Source organism: Nomascus leucogenys, chromosome 10 (genome assembly GCF_006542625.1).
Source record: "Nomascus leucogenys isolate Asia chromosome 10, Asia_NLE_v1, whole genome shotgun sequence".
In the NCBI taxonomy this organism is placed as follows: domain Eukaryota; kingdom Metazoa; phylum Chordata; class Mammalia; order Primates; family Hylobatidae; genus Nomascus; species Nomascus leucogenys.
The window spans coordinates 41,239,429-41,264,855 of NC_044390.1; the positions used below are offsets into that span (position 1 = coordinate 41,239,429).

The 25,427-nt window shown below is 60.0% G+C and overlaps 2 protein-coding genes across 4 annotated transcripts; one reads left to right on the forward strand and one right to left on the reverse strand.

Moving 5' to 3' along the window:
• The first annotated feature begins 21 nt into the window (after positions 1-21).
• IGFLR1 (IGF like family receptor 1) lies at positions 22-3,990 on the forward strand. Of its 3 annotated transcripts, none has more exons than XM_030820117.1 (5): positions 22-78; positions 1,258-1,457; positions 1,913-2,097; positions 2,701-3,079; positions 3,165-3,990. In XM_030820117.1, the coding sequence occupies exons 2-5, from the start codon at positions 1,301-1,303 to the stop codon at positions 3,509-3,511; spliced, it is 1,068 nt and encodes a 355-aa protein (XP_030675977.1). In that variant the 5' UTR covers positions 22-78; positions 1,258-1,300; the 3' UTR covers positions 3,512-3,990. The 3 variants fall into 3 exon arrangements, with proteins under 3 accessions (XP_030675977.1, XP_030675978.1, XP_030675979.1); XM_030820118.1 differs by having other exon boundaries at positions 28-78; positions 1,253-1,457; XM_030820119.1 differs by having other exon boundaries at positions 28-78; positions 1,253-1,457; positions 3,020-3,079; positions 3,165-3,735.
• KMT2B (lysine methyltransferase 2B) lies at positions 3,913-24,815 on the reverse strand. The gene is given in 39 exon segments (XM_030820116.1): positions 3,913-4,509; positions 4,600-4,729; positions 4,849-4,932; positions 5,044-5,151; positions 5,512-5,689; positions 5,789-5,863; positions 5,948-6,085; positions 8,905-9,014; positions 9,091-9,180; positions 9,269-10,562; positions 10,642-10,866; positions 11,901-12,061; positions 12,152-12,230; positions 12,306-12,426; positions 12,656-12,814; positions 13,531-13,668; positions 13,750-13,841; positions 13,937-14,052; positions 14,656-14,729; positions 14,842-14,946; positions 15,040-15,129; positions 15,205-15,389; positions 15,558-15,671; positions 16,465-16,582; positions 17,004-17,099; positions 17,197-17,343; positions 17,489-17,602; positions 17,735-17,833; positions 18,091-18,185; positions 18,815-19,090; positions 19,327-19,382; positions 19,555-19,834; positions 20,111-20,261; positions 20,357-20,470; positions 21,014-21,582; positions 21,585-21,812; positions 21,815-23,032; positions 23,275-23,347; positions 24,437-24,815. Coding segments are annotated over 39 exon segments (8,139 nt in total). The 5' UTR covers positions 24,800-24,815; the 3' UTR covers positions 3,913-4,233.
• Positions 24,816-25,427: the final 612 nt, after the last annotated feature.

Consider the following 25,427-nt stretch of genomic DNA (forward strand, 5'->3'; position numbering starts at 1 on the left):
GGGAAACAAGACTGGGTCCCGGCCACAACTTCAGCTGAGGAACTTGGCACGGCCAGCTTGGGACCCAGGACCCTAACGGTACTGGTAGGGTGGGGACACCTTTGTGCTGAAAACCTTAGCACCTCCATCTGAGGCTTATTCAAGGGGGAGAGACTCGGTTGTGGCAGGTGGGAGGAGTCCTAGCCCCAAGGAGATTAGGATTCAAAGGTGAAGTGAGGTGCTGGGAGGTGGTCTCCAGCCAGTATGGGGCTGGCTCCTCCATGCCTGCCGAATTGAGATGGGAGTTAGTAATGCCTTACACTTAAACTCTGAGTTTACTATATGCGAGGTGCTGTTTTCAGCACTTTAGTTTGTTTTTGTTTTTGTATTTTTTAAGGAGTTTCATTCTTGTTGCCCAGGCTGTAGTGCAATGGCACGATCTTAGCTCACTGTAGCCTCCACTTTCCAGGTTCAAGCAATTCTCCTGTCTCAGCCTCCCAAGTAGCTGGGATTTACAGGCATGTGCTACCACGCCCGGCTAATTTTGTATTTTTAATAGAGACAGCGTTTCATCATGTAGACCAGGCTGGTTTTGAACTACTGACCTCAGTTGATCCACCCACCTGGGCCTCCCAGTGTTGGGATTACAGGCATGAGCCACTGCGCCCGGCGGCCAGTTTTTTTGGTTTTGTTTTTAGAGATGAAGTCTTGCAGTGTTGCCCAGGCTGGTCTGTAATTCGTGGCTCAAGCAATCCTCCCACTTTGGCCTCCCTAGTAGCAGGGACTACAGACGGGAGCCACTGCACTTGGCAAAGTGCTGTGCTGTGTTTTTTTTGTAGAGACGGGGTTTCATTTTGTTGTCCAGGCTGATCTCTCGAACTCCTGGGCTCAAGTGATCCTCCTGTCTTGGCCTCCCAAAGTGTTGGGATTACAGGCATGAGCCACCACACCCAGCCCCTGCTTTACTTCTAATAACGGTTCTAATTCTCCACAATAACCCTATGAGACAGGTGCTATTATTGTCTCATTTTAGGGATGGAAAAGGGAGGGTGGGTGGGTGGGTGAGGAAATGGCAGAGGTGGGATATGCATTGTTGCAATCTAGATCCGCAGCCCTCTCTCTTAGTCCCCTTGTGGCCTTGTGGGCTTCTCTGATAACCGGCTCAGTTGGGGGAATGAGGGCTCGGGGGTAGATTCCCGGCTTCCGAAGAGGCGTGAGAATTCTGTTCCCCCACATCACCGCGTCCTTTCTTCTGCCTGATTTCCCCGGAAAGTGTAGCAGAGGCGCTGTGTTTGGAAGTCCCGCTATCACGGCCCCCCAGATGGGGCCTGGACGATGCCTCCTGACGGCCTTGCTGCTTCTGGCCCTGGAGCCACCGCCGGAAGCCTCCCAGTACTGCGGCCGCCTTGAATACTGGAACCCAGACAACAAGTGCTGCAGCAGCTGCCTGCAGCGCTTCGGGCCGCCCCCCTGCCCGGGTGAGAATCCGAGACCAAGCCTTGCTTTGGCGGAGCTTGCAAGTGATAGGGAGCGGGGAAGGGGCGAGGTCTGTGGGCTACTGGCCAGGGAGGCTTGCTTAGGGGTCTTAGCGGTGGGCCTTATGCAGATCAGACAGGGATGGCAGGCAGAGCCTGTGCAGATAGTGCAGGCTACTGTAGGGCAACAGCCAAGGGATATGGCTGGAGAGGCGGGATAGGGACCGCGTGGAAGGGGTGGGCTTTATGTAGAGAAACCGGGAGTGGGCGGAGCTTCGTGCAGAGCAGGCGGGGGGTGAAAACGCGAGCCCGGAGAAAAGTGACAAGAGCGGGGCGCACGCTGATAGGCTGGAAGCGTCCTGGAGGGGCGGGGCACGCTGGGATAGGGCGAAGGGAGAGGGCGTTGCCTGCGCAGGGGCGGGCTAGGCGGCCGCACTGGAGCGCAGCTTTCCCGCTAGACTATGAGTTCCGGGAAAACTGCGGACTCAATGACCACGGCGATTTCGTAACGCCCCCGTTCCGAGAGTGTTCTTCTGGGCAGTGCAACCCCGACGGCGCGGAGCTATGTAGCCCCTGCGGCGGCGGAGCCGTGACCCCCACTCCCGCCGCGGGCGGGGGCAGAACCCCGTGGCGCTGCAGAGAGGTGCGGATGGGACTCCCGGCCGGGCAAGGGCGTGCCGGAGGTGGGGGGCCTAGATGTAGGGAGCCGGCGTAGCCCCACGTAAGGGGTGGGGCCGTGGTTTCGGGAGGTGGCTGGCCTGCAGGGGTCGGGAGGTCCTAGGTTAAGATAGTTGGGCTGGGCGCGGTGGCTCACGCCTGTAATCCCAGCACTTTGGGAGGCCGAGGCAGGCGGATCACGAGGTCAGGAAATCGAGACCATCCTGGCTAACACGGTGAAACCCCGTCTCTACTAAAAATACAAAAAATTAGCCGAGCGAGGTGGCGGGCGCCTGCAGTCCCAGCTACTCGGGAGGCTGAGGCAGGAGAATGGCGTGAACCCGGGAGGCGGAGCCTGCAGTGAGCCGAAATCGCGCCACTGCACTCCAGCCTGGGCGACAGCGAGACTCCGTCTCAAAAAAAAAAAAAAAAAAAAAAAAAGGTAGTTGGGCCTTGCGGGGCCCAACTACCTTATCAGATACCATATCAGATGGGATGTGGCCCCATTAAAGGATATAAAGTTGGGAGGTTTGGGAGCGGGCAGGAGTGGAGTGTGGCCTCCAGCTTTACTCCAACCCGTTATCCCCAGAGGCCGGTCCCTGCCAAGGGGCACTGCCCCCTCACACCTGGAAACCCAGGCGCCCCTAGCTTCCAGGAGCGCAGCTCACCAGCAAGTTCCATTGCCTGGAGGACCCCTGAGCCTGTCCCTCAGCAGGCCTTGCCGAATTTCCTTCCGCTCTTGGTGCTGGTCCTGCTCCTGACCTTGGCGGTGACAGCGATCCTCCTGTTTATTCTGCTCTGGCACCTCTGCCGGCCCAAGGAGAAAGCCGACCCCTATCCCTATCCTGGCTTGGTCTGCGGAGTCCCCAACACCCACACCCCTTCCTCCTCGCATCTGTCCTCCCCAGGCGCCCTGGAGACAGGCGACACATGGAAGGAGGCCTCTCTACTTCCACTCCTGAGCAGGGGTTAGTCCTGGAGGAGCCCCGGGGCAGGGAAGGTGGACTGGACGCCCACTCTTCCTCCCCTTTACCCTTCCCCTCTTTCTTCCAGAACTGCCCAGTCTGGCGTCACAGCCCCTGTCTCGCCTCCTGGATGAGCTGGAGGTGCTGGAAGAGCTGATTGTACTGCTGGACCCTGAGCCTGGGCCAGGTGGGGGCATGGCGCATGGCACTACTCGACACCTGGCCGCCAGATATGGGCTGCCTGCTGCCTGGTCCACCTTTGCCTATTCGCTGAGGCCGAGTCGCTCGCCGCTGCGGGCTCTGATTGAGATGGTGGTGGCAAGGGAGCCCTCTGCCTCTCTGGGCCAGCTTGGCACACACCTCGCCCAGCTAGGGCGGGCAGACGCATTGCGGGTGCTGTCCAAGCTTGGCTCATCTGGGGTTTGCTGGGCTTAACACTCAATAAAGAACTTTGCTGACTACTAAGCCCAGTATACAATTAGCACTGAAGTACTTCTTGAAGTACAATCCTAATTGGGCAAAGACCCAACAGATATCCTCACTGCTCTTCGCCCTAGAAGGGCCTATTCCAACATACACACAGGGCCACATGTGGGACGGCTGACCCCAGGTGCCTCTGGGCCACCAGAATCCCCTCTGGGAAACAACCCTGCTACAGACATTTGCTGTGTTGTGTTGTTCTGAAGCCATAACAGACCCCACGACTGACTTCTAATTCTGAATGATGGCCTCACCTACCTGATGAGGCTAATGAACTTCCTTGGGTCATGATGGGTGGGTGTGTAGAAGTGGGGTTCCTACCTGCCCCCATAGCCTACAAATGGGAATACCACCTCTCCAAACATTGACAGACTTTATTGTGGGGGGGTTCCCACCTGGGACCCCACCTCTTAAATAAAAAAGTGCATAGAAAAGAAGGGATTTAGAAACCTTTGTACAATATCTACATCCTGGGCCCCCAGGGCAGAAAGGGGGCGATTGCTGGGTGGGCTGGAGGGGTGGAGGCAGGGCCCTTGATGCCTGCATGCCCACATCCACCCTGAACATGAGGGTGGGGGTGAGATGCTCTGGGAGGGGCTAGGGAGCCCCCAGGCTAGGGGCAAGATGGCAGCGACGGCAGCAGGAGGTGTGAGGGGTCGTGGTGGGTGGCCACGGCCTCAGTTAAGGAACCGACGGCAGCGCTTGGCGCCACAGTTGCAGGGCAGCTTGTTGCTGGCATCCTCGATGGGGAACTTGTAGTCGTAGGTGAGCTCCTCACCACGCAGGATGCGGCGCAGGGCGAAGATAACAATGTGTTTCTGGCCTTCCACGTGGATGACCCGAGAGAAGCAGTTGGGCTCACAGGAGTGGTTGATGAAGCGGGCGGCATTGCCATGCATTGTGGCGTCCACTACATCAAAGTCATCCATGCGGAACATATAGCACCCGATGCCCTGCAGGGATGAGGTAGGGAGATCAGGTGCTCTGTCCCCGTGGACAGGCTCGCTTCACCCACTGTCTTCCCACAGCCACTGGGAGCCCACCTTCCCATCGTAGAACTTCTCCCGCTTGTCAGTCAGCACCGAGCGGATGACGATGCCAGAGTACTCGATGACCATCTCCCCCGCGTCAATGTTGCGCTTACAGAACAGGCCTCGCCCGTGGATGGCTGATCTGCAGGGCAGGACGAACAGGGAACTCAGGGGGGAGGGGGACAGAAACCAGACAGTACCCCCTACCCAGTGCACCTGTCCGTCCACCCAAGGGGCATCCTCCCCCCCAACCCCACTCACCTGTAGACACCCACAGCTTCTTTGGACGTCTTCTTAAGGTGACGAAAGCGCATGGCCATGGGCAGCTCCAGGCTGGTGGCACGTCTGGTGAGGGACAGCAGTGTCACCCAGGCTGGTGCTCAGAATGACCTCTCTCACCCCTGCTCACTAAGACCCTTCCAGACCACCACCTGCCCCCCAGCTCACACTCCATACCTGGTTGACCTGAGCTGCACCTCATCCTCCTCCTCGTCACAGGTGGCCCCCTCAGGGAGCACTCGGTGCTGGGAGGCCAGGAAGTTGAACATGTCAAAGGTGCACTTCCTGCAGGTGGCAGCAGGGGAAGGAGGAATATACTATTGAAGACAGAGCTAACAGGGAAATGGGTGGGGTTCATTCTTCTGATGTCAGCTCTAGAAAGAACTCTTTAAAATTTTTATTTTAGAGAGGGGGTTTTGCCATGTTGCCCACGCTGGTCTCGAACTCCTGGGCTCATGCGACCCTCCTGCCTCGGCCTCCCAAAGTGGCGGGATTACAGGCGTGAGCCACCAAGCCTGGCTAACTCTTGAAGTGACCTAGTGTCTCCTCCCCAGGCCTCAGTTTTCAATCTCTACAGTTAACTCCCACCCTCAAGAGCTCTCATAGGGGCGCCCTGACCCAGGCATCACACCCCAGACCTCTCACCGGAGATAGACCTCTGCCCGAGCAGCCCCGTGGGGATTCAGGGGCGGCTCTTCCTGGCCCTCTCCCTGCTGGTGGTAACGGAACTTATAGTGCTGGCAACGCTGGGCTCCAGGGAGCTGCTCAGCCAGGAAGATGACAGCATCGTGGTGGATGCCCAGGAGTCTTGCCCCACTCATTCCTGAGGAGAGATGTTGAGGACACACCTGTCATGTGGAGGGCCCATGGTGCCCTCGGGGAGACATCCAGGTCCCCGCCCCCTGTGGGGCCCACCCCTTACCACTAAAGGAGAGATGTCTGAGTCGGGCATGCCCTCGGGCCTCTTGCACTTTCTCGATCAGAGTTCTCCATGCCCCTGGGGAGACAGCAGAGCCAGAGCTGAGTCAGGATGGTGTTTTACGGACACTCTCCCTCCTGCCACTGCACCACCCCCACTCACCCTCCAAGCTCTCTGCCTCCACGCTGAACCCATCCTCACTGCTGATCTCGAAGCGCAGATGTGGGCCAGTCCGTTTCGGGGCCTGGTTCTCTTTATCATCTGGGGATGGAGGCTCTTCCTCAGAGCTCGAAGCCTCACCTGGTCCCAAGAAGCAGGTTGGAGTGAAGATCACCCTTCCCAGACTCAAAAGCCCCTGAGCCCCGCTGTGCTCCCAGCAGACACCACTCTCTCCACCCCTAGGCGCAGACACAGATACTAGGGTCTAATGGCCCTCCTTCTGCTCCAGTTACCCAGTGAGCCCTGCAGAATGGACATTTTCTTCCCCTAAGGAGCCTGCGGCTCCTCTTCTGCAGGACTTCTTGGGTACAAGAGCATTCCACAGAGGCTTGGGGACTTTTGGCTCTGCAGGACACACCTATGGCTCACTCAAACCCAGTATACCATACATCCCATCTACCTGTCATTATTCTGTTTCTCACACAAAATTTAAAATACCAGAGAATTGTATTTTGCACATCTATTTTTTTTAGGTGCAGCAAATTTCTGTAACTGTTACAAATATAAAATTATCATTTTGTGAGACAGAGTCTCGTTCTGTCGCCCAGGCTGGAATGCAATGGCGCGATCTCGGCTCACTGCAACCTCTGCCTCTCAGATTCAAGCAATTCTCCTGCCTCAGTCTCCCGAGTAGCTGAGATTAAAGGCGCCCACCACCATGCCTGGCTAATTTTTGTATTTTCAGTACAGATGGGGTTTCACCATGATGGCCAGGCTGACCTCAGGTGATCCGCCTGCCTCAGCCTCCCGAAGTGCTGGGATTACAGGCGTGAGCCACTGTGCCCAGCTACAAATATATTATTATATAGGCTCACATGCACAGAGCCAAGTACACTGTATGTTATGAGCTATTTAGGGGATTTCTCGAGGGTTAACAGATTAAACGGGGCAGACAGACGTGCTGACGTAGATGTGGATGTGAAGAAGGGGGCTGGGGGTTGGGACAATGCTGGGCTTGAACACCTGGAAGGATAAAACTTCCATGGACTGAGACAGCGAAGGCAAAAGAAGAATGGGTTTGGCGTGCGGGTGGAGGGCTCAGTTTGGGACACGCTGACTTTGAGAGGCCTCTGAGAAACCTCCCCCTGCAACCTGCTGGTGGAGGTGGTGGGCAGGCAGCAGGACGGGATGGAGGAGGCCACAGTTCAGGGACAGGGTCTAGGCTGGAGAGAGCAATGTGGAGACAATCAGAACACAGACGGGAGGACAGCCACCAAGCAGGAAGGGAGCCCTTGGGAGTGAGCATACAGAGAAGTCAAGGCCAGGGCCCCGGGACACATCTAGACTGACAGCTGTGGGCAAGGAGGCAAGACCAGAGGTGAGAGCAGGAGCAGCCTTGGAAGCCGGGAAGACAACGCTTCACGGCAGGAGGGATCCGCTGCACCAAACGCTGCTGCTGCTCAAGCAGGTGTGGGCTGGGGACTGACCATTGGGGGTTGGGGGCACAAAAGCTTGAGTGGAACAGGTTTTACGAGAGGCAAAACCCACATGGCCACACTCTCCCGATGTCACCTCTCCAGGCCACCCTGCCCCACCTCTCCCCTGCCCCAAGGGAGACTCTAAAGCAACACTCCTGCCGTGTTATTCCTGTCCTCTCCAGGCCTCAGTGCCCCAGAGTCCACCTCTGACAACTTCTTCCCCGTGTCCCCCAACCCTCACCTCCACTGTTTCCCGAACACGGCAGGACTGACCACAGGAACCCTGGCAGGTGCTCTCACTGCTCGCTTTCTCAGTGCCCACTCTAACCTGCCCTTGCTAACGTGTCTGTGTCCCGCACCAAAATGTGGTCTGATCCCTGAGGACAGGGACCTCCCAAGGCCACTGCCATATTCTCATGTCATCTCTGAGACATAAGCAGCCTCTGAGTTAAGCACTCTCAATCCATGTCACTCTGCTTCCCCGCTCAGCAACTGAGCTCTATGTCATGAGAAAATCCAAACATCTGGACAGGATTGGGCCACCACAAAATCCCAGCCTCAGGCTGCTCAACCACCAGCTTACCTGGCCGCAGCCACTTCCCCAGCCACTGCCCTCAGGGACCAACAGAAAACTCCACCACTCCACCGCCAGCTTCAAGGAGTCCATCAGCCAAGCCTCCTCCAGGGGCCTCCACCCCGCGTATTACAGTTTCTGCATAAACACCTGCTTCCCCTCCTCTCCTTTACCTCAGAGGTCACCAGTTCAAAACCAGCCACCAGGCCTCTTCCCACTGCCTTTTCCATCCCAGCCTGCCCTTCCCCGCCATCCATGGCTCCGCTGTCTCGGCCCTCACACCAAGCATCTCCACGCTGCTAGCCCACCTCCCGCTCCTGATCCTTAGCTGAACTCTGGCCAAGTGCCTGGGCTGTTTTGCCTTCCTCAACCATGGTCTCAATTCTGGACTCTGACACAACACCCCACCCTGTGCCACCTGCTCTCACTGGACACCAACCCTAGACTCCACAGGCCTGGCAGTCTCTGTGGCAGCTGAGATGTGACGACTCCCTTCCCTGGGCCTCTGGGACGCCACTCTTCTGATCTTCCCACTGTCCCTGACCCTCATCTGGGTGCTAGCTGGGCTGCATTCTCTCTGGATGATCCTAGAACTTCACCTTTGGCTACTCTAGGAAGCTAACTCTTAGCTCCTGGCAGGTTAGGCTCTGAGGCCCTCCCCTAGGCTCTTGGGCATGCTGGACAAAGACCCTTAAGAGGATCCCACGAAGAGGCGAAATGTCATTTCCATGTCTGTTTCTCCCACAAGGCCAGAGGCTCCCCAAGGTCATCTCTAACTCTAGCACCGAGCCTCAGGCTTGGCCCCCGGGAGTAGATACTGGTTTTCAAAGAGGACTGATTTTGCATCTGTGAGTCACCCAGCTGAGCCAAGCACAGGCAAGGAGGGAGAGGGCAAGGCCGGTCCCTACCTGAATAGTGGTGCCACTGGGACTCAAGCAGCAGATCTGGGGGACCATCGGGGACCTGGGGAGGACCAACTTCCGGAAGTGGCAGCAAAGGGGACCGTTCCTGGAGAGGCCTGCGAGAAGAGACCTGTCAGGAAGGGGAAGGACAGAGGTCCCAGACCCTCCAGGGAGAGGGGCCTGGCCACTCACCCAGGACTTTCTTCCCCAGCGGGCTCCCCAGGCCGATCCAGGTCAAGGACCCCGCGCACTGTGGGGGTTTTCATCCTCACACGGCTAAACCTGGGAGGGCGAGCCCAAGAAGGATGAGCCGCATCTGCCACCCATCCGCCCCCTTGCCTGCTCTACCAGCCTCAGCACCCGCACTCACCCGCCACTGCCAAGCCCCGGAACCTGGGGGGTATCCTCTGAGGCCTCTCCATCTTCATCCAGCCGGGGGGCTTTGTATGGGGGAGGTGCTGGCGGGGACCGGCCGGAGAAAGTGGACACCCTCTTGACGCGGATGGCCTGGCGGGGTGGGCTGGCTGGCCCACTGCTGAGCACCAGCGTCAGGGGAGGGGGCGGCGGGGGTGGGGCAGGGCGGACCACCCCGACCACAGGCAGCACGCCGAGGAGGGGGCCTGGGGGCAGAGTCCAGGAGGTGGGAGCAGTGGGGGAAATGGTGGGGGGCAAAGGTGGCTGCTTCACTGGGGGTGGGACAGGCTCACCCTCCCCAGCCATCTTCACAAATACTTGCCCCAGCTTGTTGACAAGGATGATTTTAGATGTGGCAGGTTTGGGGGGCTCAGGGGCAGGGCCAAGGCTTAACACCCGGACCCCCGGGGCCCCTGGGAGCCAGGCAAATGTGCGGGTGGGGTCAGCTGGGCTGACGGACAGGCCTTGGGGGGGCTGGCTGCCATTAGCCAGGGGAGGCGCTGGGGGAAGCGACTCCTCTCTAGGGCCAGCACCTCCATCCCCAGGTCCCCCTAGGTTCTTCAACACAAAATCCACAATTTCCGATGGCAGGTCCTCAGGAGGCCGGGCCCTGTCCCCTGCGGCCCCAAGGACCCCTGCCCGGACTACTCCTGGCCCCGAAGGAGGAGTGCCCTGGCCCCGAGGCTGCTGCACCGCCTCGGCCTCGCTGTCAGTGCCGTCGTCCACGCCGTCCAGCTGTTCAATGCGGGGGGCTCCAGGGGTGGCGCTGGGGGCCAGACCAGGGGCGGACACCACAGTCACCGGGAAGTGGATGTAGCGGGAGGTGGGGCTGGACTCCTCCTCGGAGCTGTCCCCTGGGCCCCCGTGGCTGCTCCCCATGGCCCCAGCGGCTACAATCTCTTCCTGGAAGGGCTCAGTCCCCAGCAGGCTGGCCGCGAAGTCCAGGTCAGCAGCACTCAGTCCTGACACCACCTCCATGTCCTCGAAGTCTGGGCCCAGGTCTTCAGGGGGTGGTGGAGATGGGGCCGGGCCAGGGGGAGCCAGCTCCCCTGAGGTAGGTGTGAGGGCTGTGACGACTGAGGTAGGAGGGGGCACCCTGAGCTGAGGGGAGGTTTTTAGAGGAGGGGAGGCCCGCCGTGATGCAGGCGGCCTGGGGGCCAAAGGGCTAGGACGACGGGAACGTCTCGGGGGAGCTGGGAAGTCCGGGTCTCCCACTGTGGGGATGTGGTGGGTCAGTGAAGATGGACTTCCTGTGGGGGGAGGGTCGGTGTTACCAGCAGCTCCCACCTCCCCGGCTCCACCCCCAACCCCCACATGCCCGGTGCTCACCAGGGGAGGGCAGGGGGCCAAAGGAGACACCCCCCAAGGGCCTCCGGGATGGCGAGTAGTTGGGCACTTTGATTCGAGCCCCCGAGAAAGAACGGGGGGCTGGAGGGGCGCTGCCTGAATCTGGCCGCAGTGGAGGGTCCAGGTTCTGAATGGGCGAGTGGCGCTCAGGAGCTCCAGGGACAAGAACATCTGTGTCCAGTGGGGGGTCCTCACCACCTGGGGGCTCTGAAGAGGTGAGAAACGGCACTGGGGTGGTAGGGGCTCTGCGCCAAAGCCTGCCCACATGCCCTCGTCCTGAGCCACTATGCCTCCCAGGCCCCCGACCCTGACCCAGTCACAACAGGCCCCAGTTTCCGGTGACCACCCAGGCCAAGCCCACCGTGGAGTCGGCAAAACTTGCACACACCTGGGCCAGGGGGCCTTCAGGGCCTCTCCCCACTCATTCCTTGCCATCTCCTCTTTGCCTCTGCTGCAGGCTTTGCACGCCATGTGGAAATGCCCTCCCTCCAGCACGGCGTATCCTACCACCTTCTTACCTGCCTGGTGCATCCCTGCCACATCAGATGCTCCCGCCTGCCCCGGCCTGGCAGCTCTCCATTATCTGGCTCCACCCAACCTCTGCAAACTGATCTCCCTCCTCCACCCAAAACTCCCTGGTTTCCGACGGGATGGGTGTACCCTCCTCCTCTGTCCAATTCTTGTCATGCTCCAACCTGGAATAAAGCCCTTCCTACCATCCAAATCTCTTCCGCCTCCTGCTCTGCCCACAACAACCTCTCTCCCATCTCCAAGCCCATTCTTTGCCCTGTGCCATCCAGCTCTCAGCCACATCCCACCGCCAGCGTGGCTGTAAGGGGGCTGGTTTGGGAGCTGAGCAGATCCAGTTCCAATTCCAGCTTCCCTACCATGTTACTGTGTTCAGCCACTGTCCCCTTCAAGGTGTAGTATGGCAACACTGGAGAACACTACATGAGCACAGAGCCCCAAGTTAGGGAGCTGTAAGTGCTCTGCTCCCTGCAGTCATCCAAAAGCTGGTACCCCCCTCAAGTAGGCAGCGTGCCGCTCTCCCCACCTCACTTCCCATGAAAAGCCGGGCACAGCCCCTGGCACACAAGGCACGCCAGTAAGCGAGCTGCCATTACAGCAACTGAAGCAAGAGCAAGCCTCCTGGACTTTCCAAAAGGGAGCGGGGAACAGAGATCTGTAGGCTTTGTTTAGGGAGAGCGGTATTCAGGAAGAAGACAGAGCCAAAGCCACACCTGAGGAAGGGGCGGGGCTGTGCACAATGGTCTGGTTCTCCTCTGCAGCCTCCAGGTGAGCTGGCTCTTCCCTCGGCCCCCATGGCCGATACTCCAGAATTCGGCACCGATACCAGCAGCGCCTCCGAGCATCCACTGTGCTCCAGTACAGACGGGAGCATCTGGCGTGTGGGACAAGACGGTTAGGATGCTTGGGAAATGGGATCCAGCTATGGAGTCCCCTGGCCCCACGGATCACCCCGACCGCTCACTGGTAGCCAATGGGGAAGAGCCGTCCCTCGCAGTCCGAGAGATCAGACAGAGTACCCAGGGAGTCAATGCGGATGGAGCCTGTGGTGCAAAGCGGAGGTCAGGAGAGGCAGGCAGGACAGGGCAGGAGGACAGGGTGGAGAGCAGGCAGCTTACCAATGAGCACATTGATGGCATCGGGTTCAAGCCCCGTCAAGAACTTCCGCTTGAAGTTGATGCCCTCGAAGTCCACATAGACTCGGCGGAGAACATCAAAACCATCGGGGTTCACGATTTCCTGGAAGAGGGGGTGGCAAAGTGAGGTGGCTGCATTGGTGGGGAAGGTGGATGCCAGAGATAACTCTATAGGCGAAGTCTGAGCAGTCAGGGGCTTGGCCTAAAGGCCTCTGGGAAAACAGATGAGGAGACACTGAGAGGCAGTAGGGCCAGGCCTGGGGGCCACGGGGGTCCCTAAGTGAACAGGAAGAGGTGGGGAAGGAGCTGTGTGCCCCACAGTTCTGGCCCACCTTGCCATCCAGGAGATCAGTGTGTTTCTGGCAGAAGACTTTCTTGTCGTCCTGGAAGATGCAGTAGCTGGCCCGGGCACACATGAAGTGGAAGTTGCTGAGGCAGGAGGACAGGCAGCAGCCCACCGTGGCGCCAGGCTTCAGGCAGAGCTCGCAGCGCTGCGTAGGGGAGGGTGGCTCAGGGGAGAAGCCAGGGCTGAGGCTGGGCGCCAGGCACCACTGTCACTGAGTCTGCATGGGTCCTTGTCTAGCCTGGCACCTGGCACGGCAAAGGCTCTCCCCAGGCACAGCCTCTCCCCAGCCGCATCCAGGCCCAGGTGCAGCCTCTCCCCAGCTGCATCCAGGCCCAGGTGCACACCAAACTCTCTCTCGTTCTTTGAAGCGAGAATGACAACTAATGCTTGCTGATGGCATTAGTGTGATCGTCTTTGTCACACAGTTTTCAGGCAGAGGTTGTGTTATTTTCATTCTCACAGATACTCCTGCAGTGGAAATCTCTACCATCCCAACGCCCGAGAGTGCTTGAGGTCTCTCTGTACCTGGCCCAGGCACCACTCTGAGGAGTGGGGGAATTCTAACCTCATGGGGATGTAGTGAGAGCTCAACGCCACCCAGCATGGAAAGCATGCAGCCCAGGTTCAATCAACGGGCACTCTTCTCACTTTTAGACTCCCACACTTCAGGCCCAGATTACGGCTAGAGGGCCCACATAGGAAAAAGCTGCCATCAGCACCAACGTCCCAGGGCAACCAAGAGACCTCGGCCTGGCAGTGAAAGGATGCCAGGTAGGGAATGTGAAGTAAGAGCTGTCTGCACCGGAGGAGGCCTCCCCGAGAGCCAGAGGGCTGCCCACCTCTCTGGGCCCACGCCCTCACCATCTGCCTCCCTCGGGCCACAGCAGCATGCACATTCTTGAGGGAGCCGTCGTTTTCCTCGAAGACTTCCGCCGACCAGATGGCACAGTTGACATGTGTCCACTCGTTCTGCCCGATGTACAAGAGCCGCCCTGCCTCCTGGGGCAGGAGAAGAGTGGCATGACGTGGGGGGCCAGGGAACAGGCCCCACAACCTGGCACGTCACACAGCAGCCCTCACCTTGGAGTCTGCATCCCCGTATTTGAGGCAGAGTGCACACTGACGGGGGTCCTCCAGGTGTGAGAAGGCAGCCGGATCCTTGCCCTGGAATGCTGGAGAGGAAATGTGAAGGGAGGTCTAAGAATCAGCACCCAGAGCCAGGCCACCAACACAGGGCCCTGGCTTCTGGCCCCCCACTTCCCAGTACCTGCTGACGGATCCCCTGGAGGCTGCCCTGATTCTGGGGTCTCTGGTTCCTGCTGTCTCCACTGCGCATAGACATGATCCAGGGATGGGGGCAACACCGCATTGGGAAGGACTCCGCTGTGGACAGGCAGGGTTAGCAGCTGATGTGCCCAACAAGGGCAGCTGAACGGGGGCCCATCCACAAACCAGCCTGAACTCGCCATGACACCCGCTACTCCCTCTCTACGTGGGATTTCTCTCAGTCCACCAAATAAGCCAGGCCCTCTTGTGCCACCTTGGACATATGAAATGCTGCTCCTCATGCCTGGAATACTCTTCCTCCTCAGCTCTGCTCCAATGTCATCTCTTTCAGGAAGCCTTCCCTGACACCTCGGCTCCAGCAGGTACCCCCTCCGGGCCCCCACCGCCCCCTGGTATTCTCCATCACTGCCCTGACCATCTGGGTCTTCAGTGCCTGCCTGGCTCCACAATGAGCTCTTTAAGCAGAGCCCAATCTGACTCGCTCACTGCTTTGTCCCCAGCATTGCTCTGCGCGAAGCAGAAACAAAGCTTTGCTAGTCTAGAACCACCAGGGAATCTCACCCGGGTTCTACCACCCTCCTCTCCAGCTCTGCTCCAGACCCTACCTCTGCTCATCTCTTCTCAGCCCAGCGTGGCCCCTGCATGCCCTGGCCTTGCCCTCACTCCCCGGCTTCCCTCCTGCTACCCAGCCTTGCTCACTTTGGCAGCCGGGTACTCCGTCGCCAATACTTGGGGTCGTGGGCGTCGAACCAGCCGAACGCAGATTCTAGCAGCTGGGGAGTGGGTTAACAGGATGAGAAGTGCCGGCTTCCCCAGGAGAGCTGGCAAGGGCAGGGTCTGAAGGTCCCACTCCCCCACCCCACAAGCGTCCCCGGAAGAGCCCACCTTCAGCAGGAGCCCCTTCATCTGGCCTCCAGCCCGGCGCTCCGGGGTCTCTCCCTCCTCCGAGTGCCGCATGAGGATGCCCACCATGTCCTCCATGAAGCTGTGCTGTAAGGGGGTTTGTCAGAGACTGAGTCCCCTCTGTGCAACCCCAGCCCTCTCCTCCTGCCACCCACCTGCTTCTCCTGGTGTACCACTCACCACAGACTTGTAGTGGCCATCCTCGAAGCGCTGACTCACAGCTTGCAGGCTGCAGGGTCCTGGGTGCAGTTGCTTCCCATCCAGCCCACACTGCAAAGCGGGGAAGTTAGCAGGGCTGGGGGTGGGCCTGGCCCCGGCCCGTCCTGCCTCCAGGGCCCTCCAGACCTGGGTGCAGAGCAGCAGTGGGCCCGCCACCTTGGAGCTCAGCAGGCCCTGGAGCACCTGGCGCAGGCCCCCCTGGAGGGCCCCGCTGAGAGCCTCTCGCCAGCGAGGCTGCGCTGCCCCAGCACATGGTCCACAGGTGTACAGCACCGAGTCTGGCAGTCCTGAAAGGATCTCATAGTCTTCATCTAGGATAGCCAAGTGGGAAAGGGAAAAGTGGTTTCAGAGGATGTGAGGGCTCCCAGCAGCCCCTAGGCCAGCAAAGACCCTTAGCCCACCAGTCCTCTTGGGGCCTGTGGTGGGGGTAGGGGTCCCCACAGGGTTGAGGCTGCAGCCCGGGTGCTCCACTGACTCACCTGAGAGCCCCTCGCACTTGGCATGCACCCAGTGATCACACTGAGCGCACTGCATCATCTTGCTCTCATAGTCGTTGTCTTCATAGCAGCGTGTGCAGATCGGGCAGTAGTTTCCTAGAGGAAGGGAAGAGAAGGAGTCAGAGGTGCTGGAGCTCCCACTCAGCCCTAAGCGTCTCTGTTCAGGGATTAGCAGTATCTTTGCTGCCTCCGTTATGCCCGTTTTGGGCCCCTACCAGTCTCTAAAAGCTCCCTGAGGATGAGGCTTTTTTTTTTTTTTGAGACAGAGTCTTGCTCTGTCACCCAGGCTGGAGTGCAGTGGCAAGATCTCCGCTCACTGCAACCTCTGCCTCCTGGGTTCAAGCGATTCTCCTGCCTCAGCCTCCCGAGTAGCTGAGATTACAGGTGTCCGCCATCATGCCTGGCTAATTTTTGTATTTGTAGTACAGATGGAGTTTCACACCATGTTGGCCAGGCTGATCTCGAACTCCTCACCTCAGGTGATCCACCTGCCTCGGCCTTCCAAAGTGTTAGGATTACAGGCTTGAGCCACTGTGCTTGGCCTTAGGATGAGGCCTCTTTTCAGACTCTGCAGAACACGGGGCCTTGCTAATGTGCTGCCTGAATAAGGCTTCCAAACTGCTCAGCGGAGACGTGAGGTTCCAGGAAGTACCTCAGACACCAAGATAGTGGGGTCCCAGGCCTTCCACTCCCACCACCCTCAGAGGGGCTATGTGTCCGTTTTACATACTGGATGGACTCCTGTGGAAGAGTTCCCTGAGTTGAAGAGATAGTCCCATAACTAGAAGGTGGAAAGCCATGAGAAAAGAAGGTCTGTGCTGAAGCCTGTAGAAGAGCCTGGCCATTCCCCCGTGGCCCCCAGCATCCAGTTCCCCTGCCCGGTCCCCACCTTTCTCATATAGCTGGGTGCACCTGGGGCAGAGGCTGTAATCTCCAGACCACTCGACGTCCCAGTTCTTGCCTGGAGTTGCCCCACAGCTCTTACAGCGCACACAGGCTGAACAGATCTGGGGGAGCAGGGCGATGTTAGGGGAAAGCCAGGCACTGGACTGGAGCAACATGAGCGGGAGACAGGTGAGGATGAATTGGGGATATGCAGGAAGCAGGCAAGGAGGGATGGGTAAGAGGAGAAAACACGCAGGACAGACACGGAGGACGAACATGAGGTGGGCAGGAGAGGACATCAGGCTACAGCAGGGGATTCTGAGCCCATGGAACCTGAGATTCATAAGCCCCTAAAACCACTCCATACAAATTCTGAATATAAATCTGACCTATGTGAAATTTTTGAAGAAAAAATATTACTAATCAAATTCTTAAGAGGAGCCCCAACCCCTGCTCCTCCTGAGAGCCCCAGCCTAGAGCAAGTTTGGGGGTGGGGGTGATACTCATTAGAGACAAAGCAAGGGGGTGAACCTCATCTCTCACCCAGTGGCGCCGTTTGCGCGTGGCCCGCGTTGGATAGCTGGGCCCCAGACAGGCCGGGTGGTAAGCATGGCGGCAGCGCTCGCACTCCAGGAGGTGCTGTTGGATGTGGAGACAGAGATGGCGAAACCTGCTGGCACAGGGAGGCCCTCACCTTCAGGCCTCCACCCACCCTGGCCGGCCCTTGGGCCCAAACCTTGGATCCACGGCCTTTGCGTCCACAGACATGGCAGAATTTGCAGCGACGGCAGCACCAGGTGTCGTGATGCTGGGGCAGGGGCCGCTCGGCCTCCTCCAGGCAGAATGGGTGGAATGGGTCACAGCAGACTTGGCAGAACACCAGCTGGGGACAGGGTAGGGGAGTGAATGATGGGCACAGCATGAGGCCAGAGGGCCAAGGGATGAGACCCAGCTGAGAGGGCCCAAGGAATCAGGCCATGGGGACCGACAGAGATCTGGGGGTCTGTGAAGAAAGGCGGGGATCTAACCTCGTGGAGTCCTTTGCTGGCACACAGCAAGCACACCATCGGGGGGCCCCCTGGCACAGAGGTGAGCACGCTCAGGCCCCCCATCAGCCACACGTTCTCTAAATCACAATCCTCCTGGGGGAAGAGAGGATGAAGGATCAGAGGGCCACCAGGCATACAAGGCAGACCCACCTGGCTTCTCGATGACACAGTCATTGAGGTTCTTCCAACCAGAGGCTCTGTGACTCGCCCCACTCAATGCCATACCTTAAAATCCACACGGACGCGGTGCACACCATCGGGAGACTTCTGCTTTCCAGTCCAGCCATTGGGAAAAGAAGCAAAGGGGCCAGGGGCCAAAGCATCCTGGGGAGGGAAGGTGGGGGAGTTCAGAGCTGCCAGTCTGGCTGCGATGCAGACTCCTCTCCTCACCGCCCTTCCCCCAGCCTACTGGACCCAGACCCTGATCCAGACCCCTTTGCTTTCCAGACAGGCAAGGCCCGCCTCATCCCTCAGGGCCTGTCCTCTCGTGTGGACACACCACGACACTCCGGTGTGTCTGTCACTCTGACTTGCCAGGTAGCTCCTGGAGGGAAGGGGCTCTCGGAGCGGGCCGTGCTGACCTTGTCCAGGCGCCTTCGGGCCTTGAGCTGCAACACAGGCTGCAGGGTGGGTTTGCGGGGCCGGCTCTGCTCCTCAGGTTCTGGCAGTGGCAGCTCTAGGCAAGACACAATGAGCAGTGAGGTCACTCCCCTTCCACGCCCCTCTTCTTCTACAACCCCAAATGTTACCTGGATTCCCAGGGCCTTCTTTAACTAACCAAGACCTGCCAAGACGATTCTTTTTCTTGTTTTTTGAGGCAGGGTCTCGCTCTGTTGCCCAGACTGGAATGCAGTAGCGTGACCCATAGCCCACCGCAGCCTTGAACTCCCAGGCTCAGACGATCCTCCTGCCTCAGCCTCCTGAGTAGCTGAGACCACAGATGTGTGCCACCACATACAACTAACTTTTGCTTTTATAGGGATGGGGTCCCACTATGTTGCCCAGGCTGGTCTTGAACTCCTGGGCTCAAGTGATCCTCCCACCTTGGCCTCCCAAAAGCGCTGGGATTATAAGTGTGAGCCACTGCACCAGGCCTAGGATGACCCTTAAGTCTCACTCATTAGGCTCACTGAGAACCTCATAGGCCAGTTCTGTACATCCACCTAAAAACTGCCTCCTCCTCTGCCCTCAGCCACCTTCTCTATCAGACTGACAGAGCCCTGGGTCTGGGTGCCTTGTCCCTCCTACACAAAAGACACAAGACTAAATACATGATCAACAGGGAAAGCATTAAGCAGTTCGCACCATTTTCTCGGGGGGTCCGACGCCGAGGAGCAGGGGGGCCCCCGGGCTCCGAGTCATCCGAATCCTCGAAGATATCATAGGAGGGTCGCTGTTTGACGCAGCGCCGGGCTGACTTGCGCTGCAGGAGGGAGTCCTGCTCCTCGGGCCCTGGGGGGGCCACCACCTCCTCCCGGGGCCCCCCAGCTCCCGCCCCCCGGCGTGGGCCTGGAGGACCAGGGGAGGCCTCAGGAGATTCATCGGAATCCCAGGGCAACAGCGTCTTCACTATCGTCCGGCCTGCGGGAACAGGGGACTTAGTAGGATTTGAGCTCAGCCAGGGACACGGGACACTGGACACTGGGAGAGAAGCCAGAAAGAAGCGGGGCAGGGAATGAACGCGGGAGCTATGAAAGCACACAATGGAGAAGACAGAGAGGGCGAGCTGCAAGGGAGGAGAGCAAAGAAACACAGCTCCCTCCACAGCACAAACTCTAACATGGTTTTGAGAAGAAATGCTCCTTAAAGCTCGTCACCTTTTTTAGCCAGTCGTTCCATCTTCCGAGCCTCTATTTTGTCACACTTCCGGTATCTGGGGAGGGGAGCAGCACGTCACCAGGGTAGGGGACTGGTGGTCTGGGGGAAGAGAGGAAGCTCTCCACAAGAATGCCAACCCCACTGCTCTGGCCAGGCAGAAGAGGAGCAAGGCAGGAAGCCTACGGGACCAACAACCATGGGAACGAGGCCACGCCCCAGCTACTCACACACAGCACTGCTTCTTGGTGTTGGGGCCCCCAAACTTGGGCTTGTCTAGGCAGTTGACACATGACCCACAGTCCTGCACACGTAAGCAGCCCCGACAGTGTCCACATCGAGCCATCCGCATCTTCTTGCCGTGATGGGAGGGCAGTGAGCGCCGGGGTGTGTGGGCCAGGGTCCCTCCAGACCCTGTGGGCTCTGATTCTCCCCCAGGGCCTGCTGCCTCCACCTTTCCCCGCCGGGACCGTGACGGGACACTCTCAGTCTCGGACGCCGATGATGTATCTATTGCAGCAGGCAGGGAGGAGGGGATGGAGCCACAAAGCCACCAGGCTTCTACCTCACTTCCCTGCTTTCCCACGATCTGGCTCTTGCTTTCTCACAGTGCCTGGTTCCTGGTGCCCCCAAACGAAGTTGCTCTAGGACCTAGCACTCCAGCCCACTTGCCACCTAACCCCTGAGCACCTGACTTGGCTCCCTCTCTCCTAGGCTCTTGGTGCATGTCACCCAAGTGTGGGGTCATCCCCAAACCTGACATGGCTGTCCAGTCTCCCCACCTACCCTCTGTGGCGAGGTCCTGCCGATCCCGGAGAGGGAGGGCACTGAGGCGAGGGACATCTTCGGGAACCATGGCCCGGGCCTGACCCAGGGCCACAGCAGCATGACGGCACACATGTTTGATGCGGGGACCTTGCACAGGGGACTCGGGACCCTGGGGGAGAAATAGGAGTGTGTGTGGGCAGCTTGCACTCCCGCAGCCCTGCTCCTCCCACCAGTCTTCTTCAGGGCCCTCCTCCCGATGCATACTGAGGGCCGCTCTCTCTTAGCTTCCACCGACTCATCTTCAGATCGGACAGGGCCTCTGTCGGAGATCTGCTTGACAGCCCCGGCCACCTCCTCCATCTGCCCTCCAGGGCTCAGCTGGCAGGGAATAAACAGGGTCAGGGGCTGGACAGTGAAGAAAGACAGGGACAGGGAGCTGGGTGTGGTGGCTGATGCCTGTAATCCCAGCACTTTGGGAGGCCGAGACGGGCAGATCACGAGGTCAGGAGTTCAAGACCAGCCTGGCCAATGTGGTGAAACCCTGTCTCTACTAAAAATACAAAAATTAGCCAGGCGTGGTGATGGGCACCTGTAGTCCCAGCTACTCGAGACTGAAGCAGGAGAATCTCTTGAACCCAGGAGGCGAAGGCTGCAGTGAGCCGAGATCACGCCACTGCACTCCAGCCTGGACAAAGTGAGACTCGGTCTCAAAAAAAAAAAAAAGAAAGATAGGGACAGGAAACTAGCACAGAGAAGGGCCAGGGCTGGGGAGGAACAAAGGAAGGTGAGGAATCACGAAAGGCGAGATCTGAGGGTTCCCCGCAACGCTGGAAAGTGTCCAGGGAGGCGGGAGGTCAGGGGGCTGCAAAGAATGGAGGCTGGATGGCTGGGTGTGCTGCTGGGCCCAGGGACCACACTCACCGGCATGGAAGCTGCCACCTTCTGCTGCTGCTGCTGGTCGATCTTGAATAGCTGCACTTTGGCTCTCTTGAGGAGGCTGAACATCTTCTCCTCCACCCCAGACAGCGGCAAGGAACCCAGGCCCGGAATCCGGGCTTTTTCCAGGGGAGGCATCTGCCGTGGTGATGGCGGTGGCTGCAGCTGTGGCTGTGGTGGCGGTAGCGCCTGGGGCAGGAGCTGGGTTTGCAAGGCCTGCAGGGGCTGCAGTAGCTGAGCCTGTGTCTGTGGCCCGTTGCTCAGAGCTGGAGCCCCGTGAGGGGACACCTCGGCCTTAACAGGAGTGGCGACCACAGGGGCGAATCGAGGCAGGCTGAGGTGGTTGGTGCGGCCCACTGCCCGAGGCTCAGGCTCAGCTGGAGAGTCATCGGCAGGAGGAGGCTCTGGCTCAGGGGCTTCAGGAGCCCCAAGAGGAGGAGGAGTAAGCACCGATTCGTAGATCTTCAGGTGGGCTTCGCTTGGGGTAAACTGAGGGGCCCGAAGGAGTAGGGGCCTCCGGGAGGAGGTGGCAGGAGCAGGGGGTGGGGAGGGGCCGGGGGAGGTGGAGGGGCTGGGGGAGGAGGGGGCAGCTCCCGGGTCAGTGAGGTCCAGCGAAATGTGGGTTCCCTTAGGATGGACCGTCTCTTCTCAGGGAGTGGGACTGGGGTAGATGGAGGAGTTGGGGCACGTGGTGGAGAGGGGACTGGTGCTGGCTCCTGGGGAACAGGTGGGGAGGTGGTGATGGGAGGTCGCAGGACAGGTGAGACCTCCACCTTTGGGGGTTTGGGGGGTCTTCATCCATAAATCGCCGGGGTGTCTTGATGACACGGGAGGAGCGGGCACTCACCACAGGCATAATAAACTGCCGGATATTCTTCAGGAAGGTGGTGCTTTTGGGGGCCACGGTGGGACTGTCTTCCGGAGGGCCTCCCGTGGCGGTGCTGGGGGTTGGAGTGGGAGGAGAGGTGCCCTCTGGCCCTGCCCGAGCAGCTTCCCGCTCCGCCCGCTGGCTGGGAGTCAGGGGAGGCCGACCCCTCTTCCTGGAGCACGTAGCTGGGACCACAGGAGGCGGGGATTCTTCCTGCTCCTCTTGGGCAGGAGGTGGTGGAGGGGATGGTAGAGGTGGTGGGGACACTGGGGGTGGTGGTGGAGGGCAGAGTGGGGGTGGAGGAGATGTCGAAGGGGGTGGGAGGGGTGGAGGAGGTGAAGGGGCTGGAGGAGTCAGAGGCGGTGGTGGCAGCTTTGCCTCTTCCTTTTCTGCGGCTGGCATCATCTCCTCAGCTACAGCTCTTTCTTCCTTCTCTTCTTCCTCCTCCTCGTCTTTTTCTTCTTCTTTCTTCTCTTCTCCCTCGTCATCCAGCTTCTGTTCCTGCTTTTTCCAGCAAGGGCTCCCTCCCTGTCCAGATCCAACTCTTCTTTGGGGGGCATCCTGCCAACTTTCCTCATGTTGACCTTGACCCTGACCTGATTCGAGTCCCAAGGACAATTGTCCCATCTTTACTTTTTTGGCCCTTGAAACAAACTTGATCACAAAGGGGAGCCCACCACCTCGGCCGCGGCCCCTGCCTCCACGGCCTCCGCGGCTTGACTGTCCTCCACGCCTGGGGGTTCCAGGTCCTGGACCGGGCCCCTCCTTGCACTTCCAGCTGCCAGTCTGGTGTTTCACTGGAACCACAGGAGGTGGGGGCTCAGGTTTGGGGATTGTCACAGCTGCTTCTGCCACCACTACTGCTTGCTGCTTCCTCCTGCAGGGGCCTGCTGGCCGTCCTGGGGGCCGTCCCCGAGACCGCCGGGGGGTTGAGGGCTCACATGCCCGGTTCCGGGGTGCTGGGGGTGCCTGGGCCCGCCGGAGAAGTTCAGTCAGTGCCTGCACCATCCGTTCTGTGCCTTCCTCACCCCGTTTCCGGGCAGGGGTCTTTGGGGGGGTAGGAGCCACATCTGCTAGGCGAGGAGGAGGAAGGGGGGTCGTCTTATGCTTGCGACCCCGACCTCGGGGCGCTCGACCTAAAAGGAGAATAGTTGTGGGAAGATGGATCAAGCCAGCCCTGCAGACAGAGGAAGGCGCTCCAGGAGGGCAGAGACTAAGTCTTGCTTGTGTGTTTCCCCCGCTGCCCAGACTAGCTTGGACTCTGAACACAGAACACATTCGGCAACTGACAGAGGCTAGTTGAACAGGGAAGAGCTGACACGAAGGGCGAGGATTAATTCCTGTGACACTACAGAGGTGGAGTTCCCCCGTCACTCACCTCGCTGGGATCGCAGCGCAGAGCGCAGGGAACTGGGGGCCACATCTTCATCTGAATGAAAACCCTGAAACTCCTGATTTAGGGGACCAGGGGTGGAGGGGAGAAACAGCAGTCAGTGCCAAAGCCCTCGTTCCACCTGAGGTATCGAGGAATATCCCCAGTTCCCACTTAGCATACCCCTGCCTATTTAAAAAGAACGAAAACGACTCAAAGGTCACGGGTAGTGGAAGACAGGGTCTCTCCCTAGGGATGGAGGCGCCAGGTATTTCGAACTCCGATCCCCAGTGCCGGACCACACCAGCACAGCCAAAGCCATGGTTCACTGGCCCAGGAGAGAAGACGACAGTGTCTCCTCAGGAAAGGCAGCAGGCTCCATACTCAGATTCCTTCAGAGTCCAACTCAGACCAAAGTGGAATCTCCACTGACACCCTTTCGGGCCACAATTTATTTCTGAATTAAGTTGGGAACAGGGACCGCAAGTGGAGGGGCGGGGAGGGCATCAGATGGCTTTCGTACAGGCTCCACTGCGAGCCCTCAAATTGTTATTAACCGTCCAGGGTAACGCAACCCACACACCTTCCTGCCTGTTCTGAAAGGCTGGGGGAGAAATCCTGAGCTGAGCTCTGACCTGCTAGAGTGCCCAGTCCCGGCCTTCATCCCACTTCTGTTCAACCCGAGCCCCAAGAGGAAGCCCTTCACCACTCCACCTGAGATGCCAAGAGGAACTGGGGCCCTGGAGAAACCAGGAGGTTGCGAGGCCCGGCGGGGCGGCCCACAGGTAAGAGCCCAGACAGCTCCAACCTGTCTGCCAAGGCCACGCTGCCGCTGTCAACCACGACTGGCTGGGCATGCAGTCCCCACTGCCTCCTTGCCCAAACCTCCACCGCCCTAGCTTTGCCAGCTGCCGAAAAGGATCGGCCCAAGACACTTCAGCGGGACCGACATTGGGCGCGAGTGCCCAGCTGCAGCCGGGGCTTCTCTACCCACTTCCAGAGGCCCTTTCCCCCGGAAGCTGCATGCAGCCGCTCTCCCTCAGTGCCCCGTCTCTCCGAAGGAACCCTAAGGACCCGGCCTGCCCACGCCGCCCCCGGGGCAACCCAGACCCCTGGAAGCCCCGGCCTCCGCCCCACCCGGCGCCGAGGACGCCTCCGACGGCCTCACCTCCTCGTCGGATTCCCCGTCACTGCTCTCCTCCTCCGGCACGCAGCCTCGACTCGGGCCCCAGCCCCGGCCCCGACCCCGGCCCCGGCCCCGCTGGACCCGCGGGCCGGCCCACAGGCGGCGGAGCCGGCGCAGGCCCCGGCGGAGCCCCAGCAAACGGAGCAGGGCCGTGTCCTCCCCGGGCTCGGCTCCGCCCGGCCCCGTCGCGCCACCGCCGCGCCGCAGAGCTACCCGCACTCTTTCGGCCCCGTTGCCCCGTCCGCCGCGGCCCCCGCCCCCGCCGGCGCCCCGCGGCCGGCCCGGGAAGCGGCCCCGCGCGGAGCCAGGCCCGGGGCAACTGCCGCCGCCCGCCGCCGCCGCCATCTTGGCACCGTGAGAGGGGCCGGGGAGGCGGGGGGAGGGGCGGCCCGTGCGCAGGGCCGGGGGGGAGGGGAGAGAGCGGGGGCGGGGCGGGGCGGCCGCGGCGCACGACAACAACCAGCGCCGCCGCGGGGCCGCCGGAGGCCGGGGGCCGGGCCGGCCACGCGCAGGGCACCACGGGAGAGGGAGTCCGTGGCCGGCCGGCGCCCTCGGACCGCGCCTGGGGAGCACAGACCCCGCGTCGCGGCCGCAGAGGGGCGAGCCGCGGGGGCCTCCGGGAAATGTAGTCCGGACGCCTGGCTTCTTCCGCCGGCAGCCAGGGCGCGAGGGCCGAGACTGCGGGGTTCCCGGCCAGGACCCGGAAAGCGGGTTGCCGGGTCTCCGGGAGGTGTGGTCCTAGCCCCAGGCTCCTCCCATTGTTCTTGGCTAGGCCGGCGGCCCGCGTGGACTACCACTCCCAGGGTGCCGCGGGCTCGGGCCCCGGGACCCCCCCGAGGCCCTGGGAAATGCAGTTCGCGGCTGCAGGAGGCGTGGGCTGGAGAAGGAGCGGTGGAAAGCATAGTTAATCTGGGTTCCAGGCACGACCTGGCGGCGGCTCGGCACGGTGTAGAGGGAAGACGCCGGAGAAGCC

What these genes read in the sequence shown, in the direction of transcription:
- IGFLR1 (XM_030820117.1), top strand. Translation starts at nt 1,301, where the DNA reads ATGGGGCCTGGACGATGCCTCCTGACGGCCTTGCTGCTTCTGGCCCTG. An exon ending in CGGGCCGCCCCCCTGCCCGG is followed by an intron (nt 1,458 to 1,912) that starts GTGAGAATCCGA and finishes CTTTCCCGCTAG; the next exon opens with ACTATGAGTTCCGGGAAAAC. An exon ending in CCCCGTGGCGCTGCAGAGAG is followed by an intron (nt 2,098 to 2,700) that starts GTGCGGATGGGA and finishes CGTTATCCCCAG; the next exon opens with AGGCCGGTCCCTGCCAAGGG.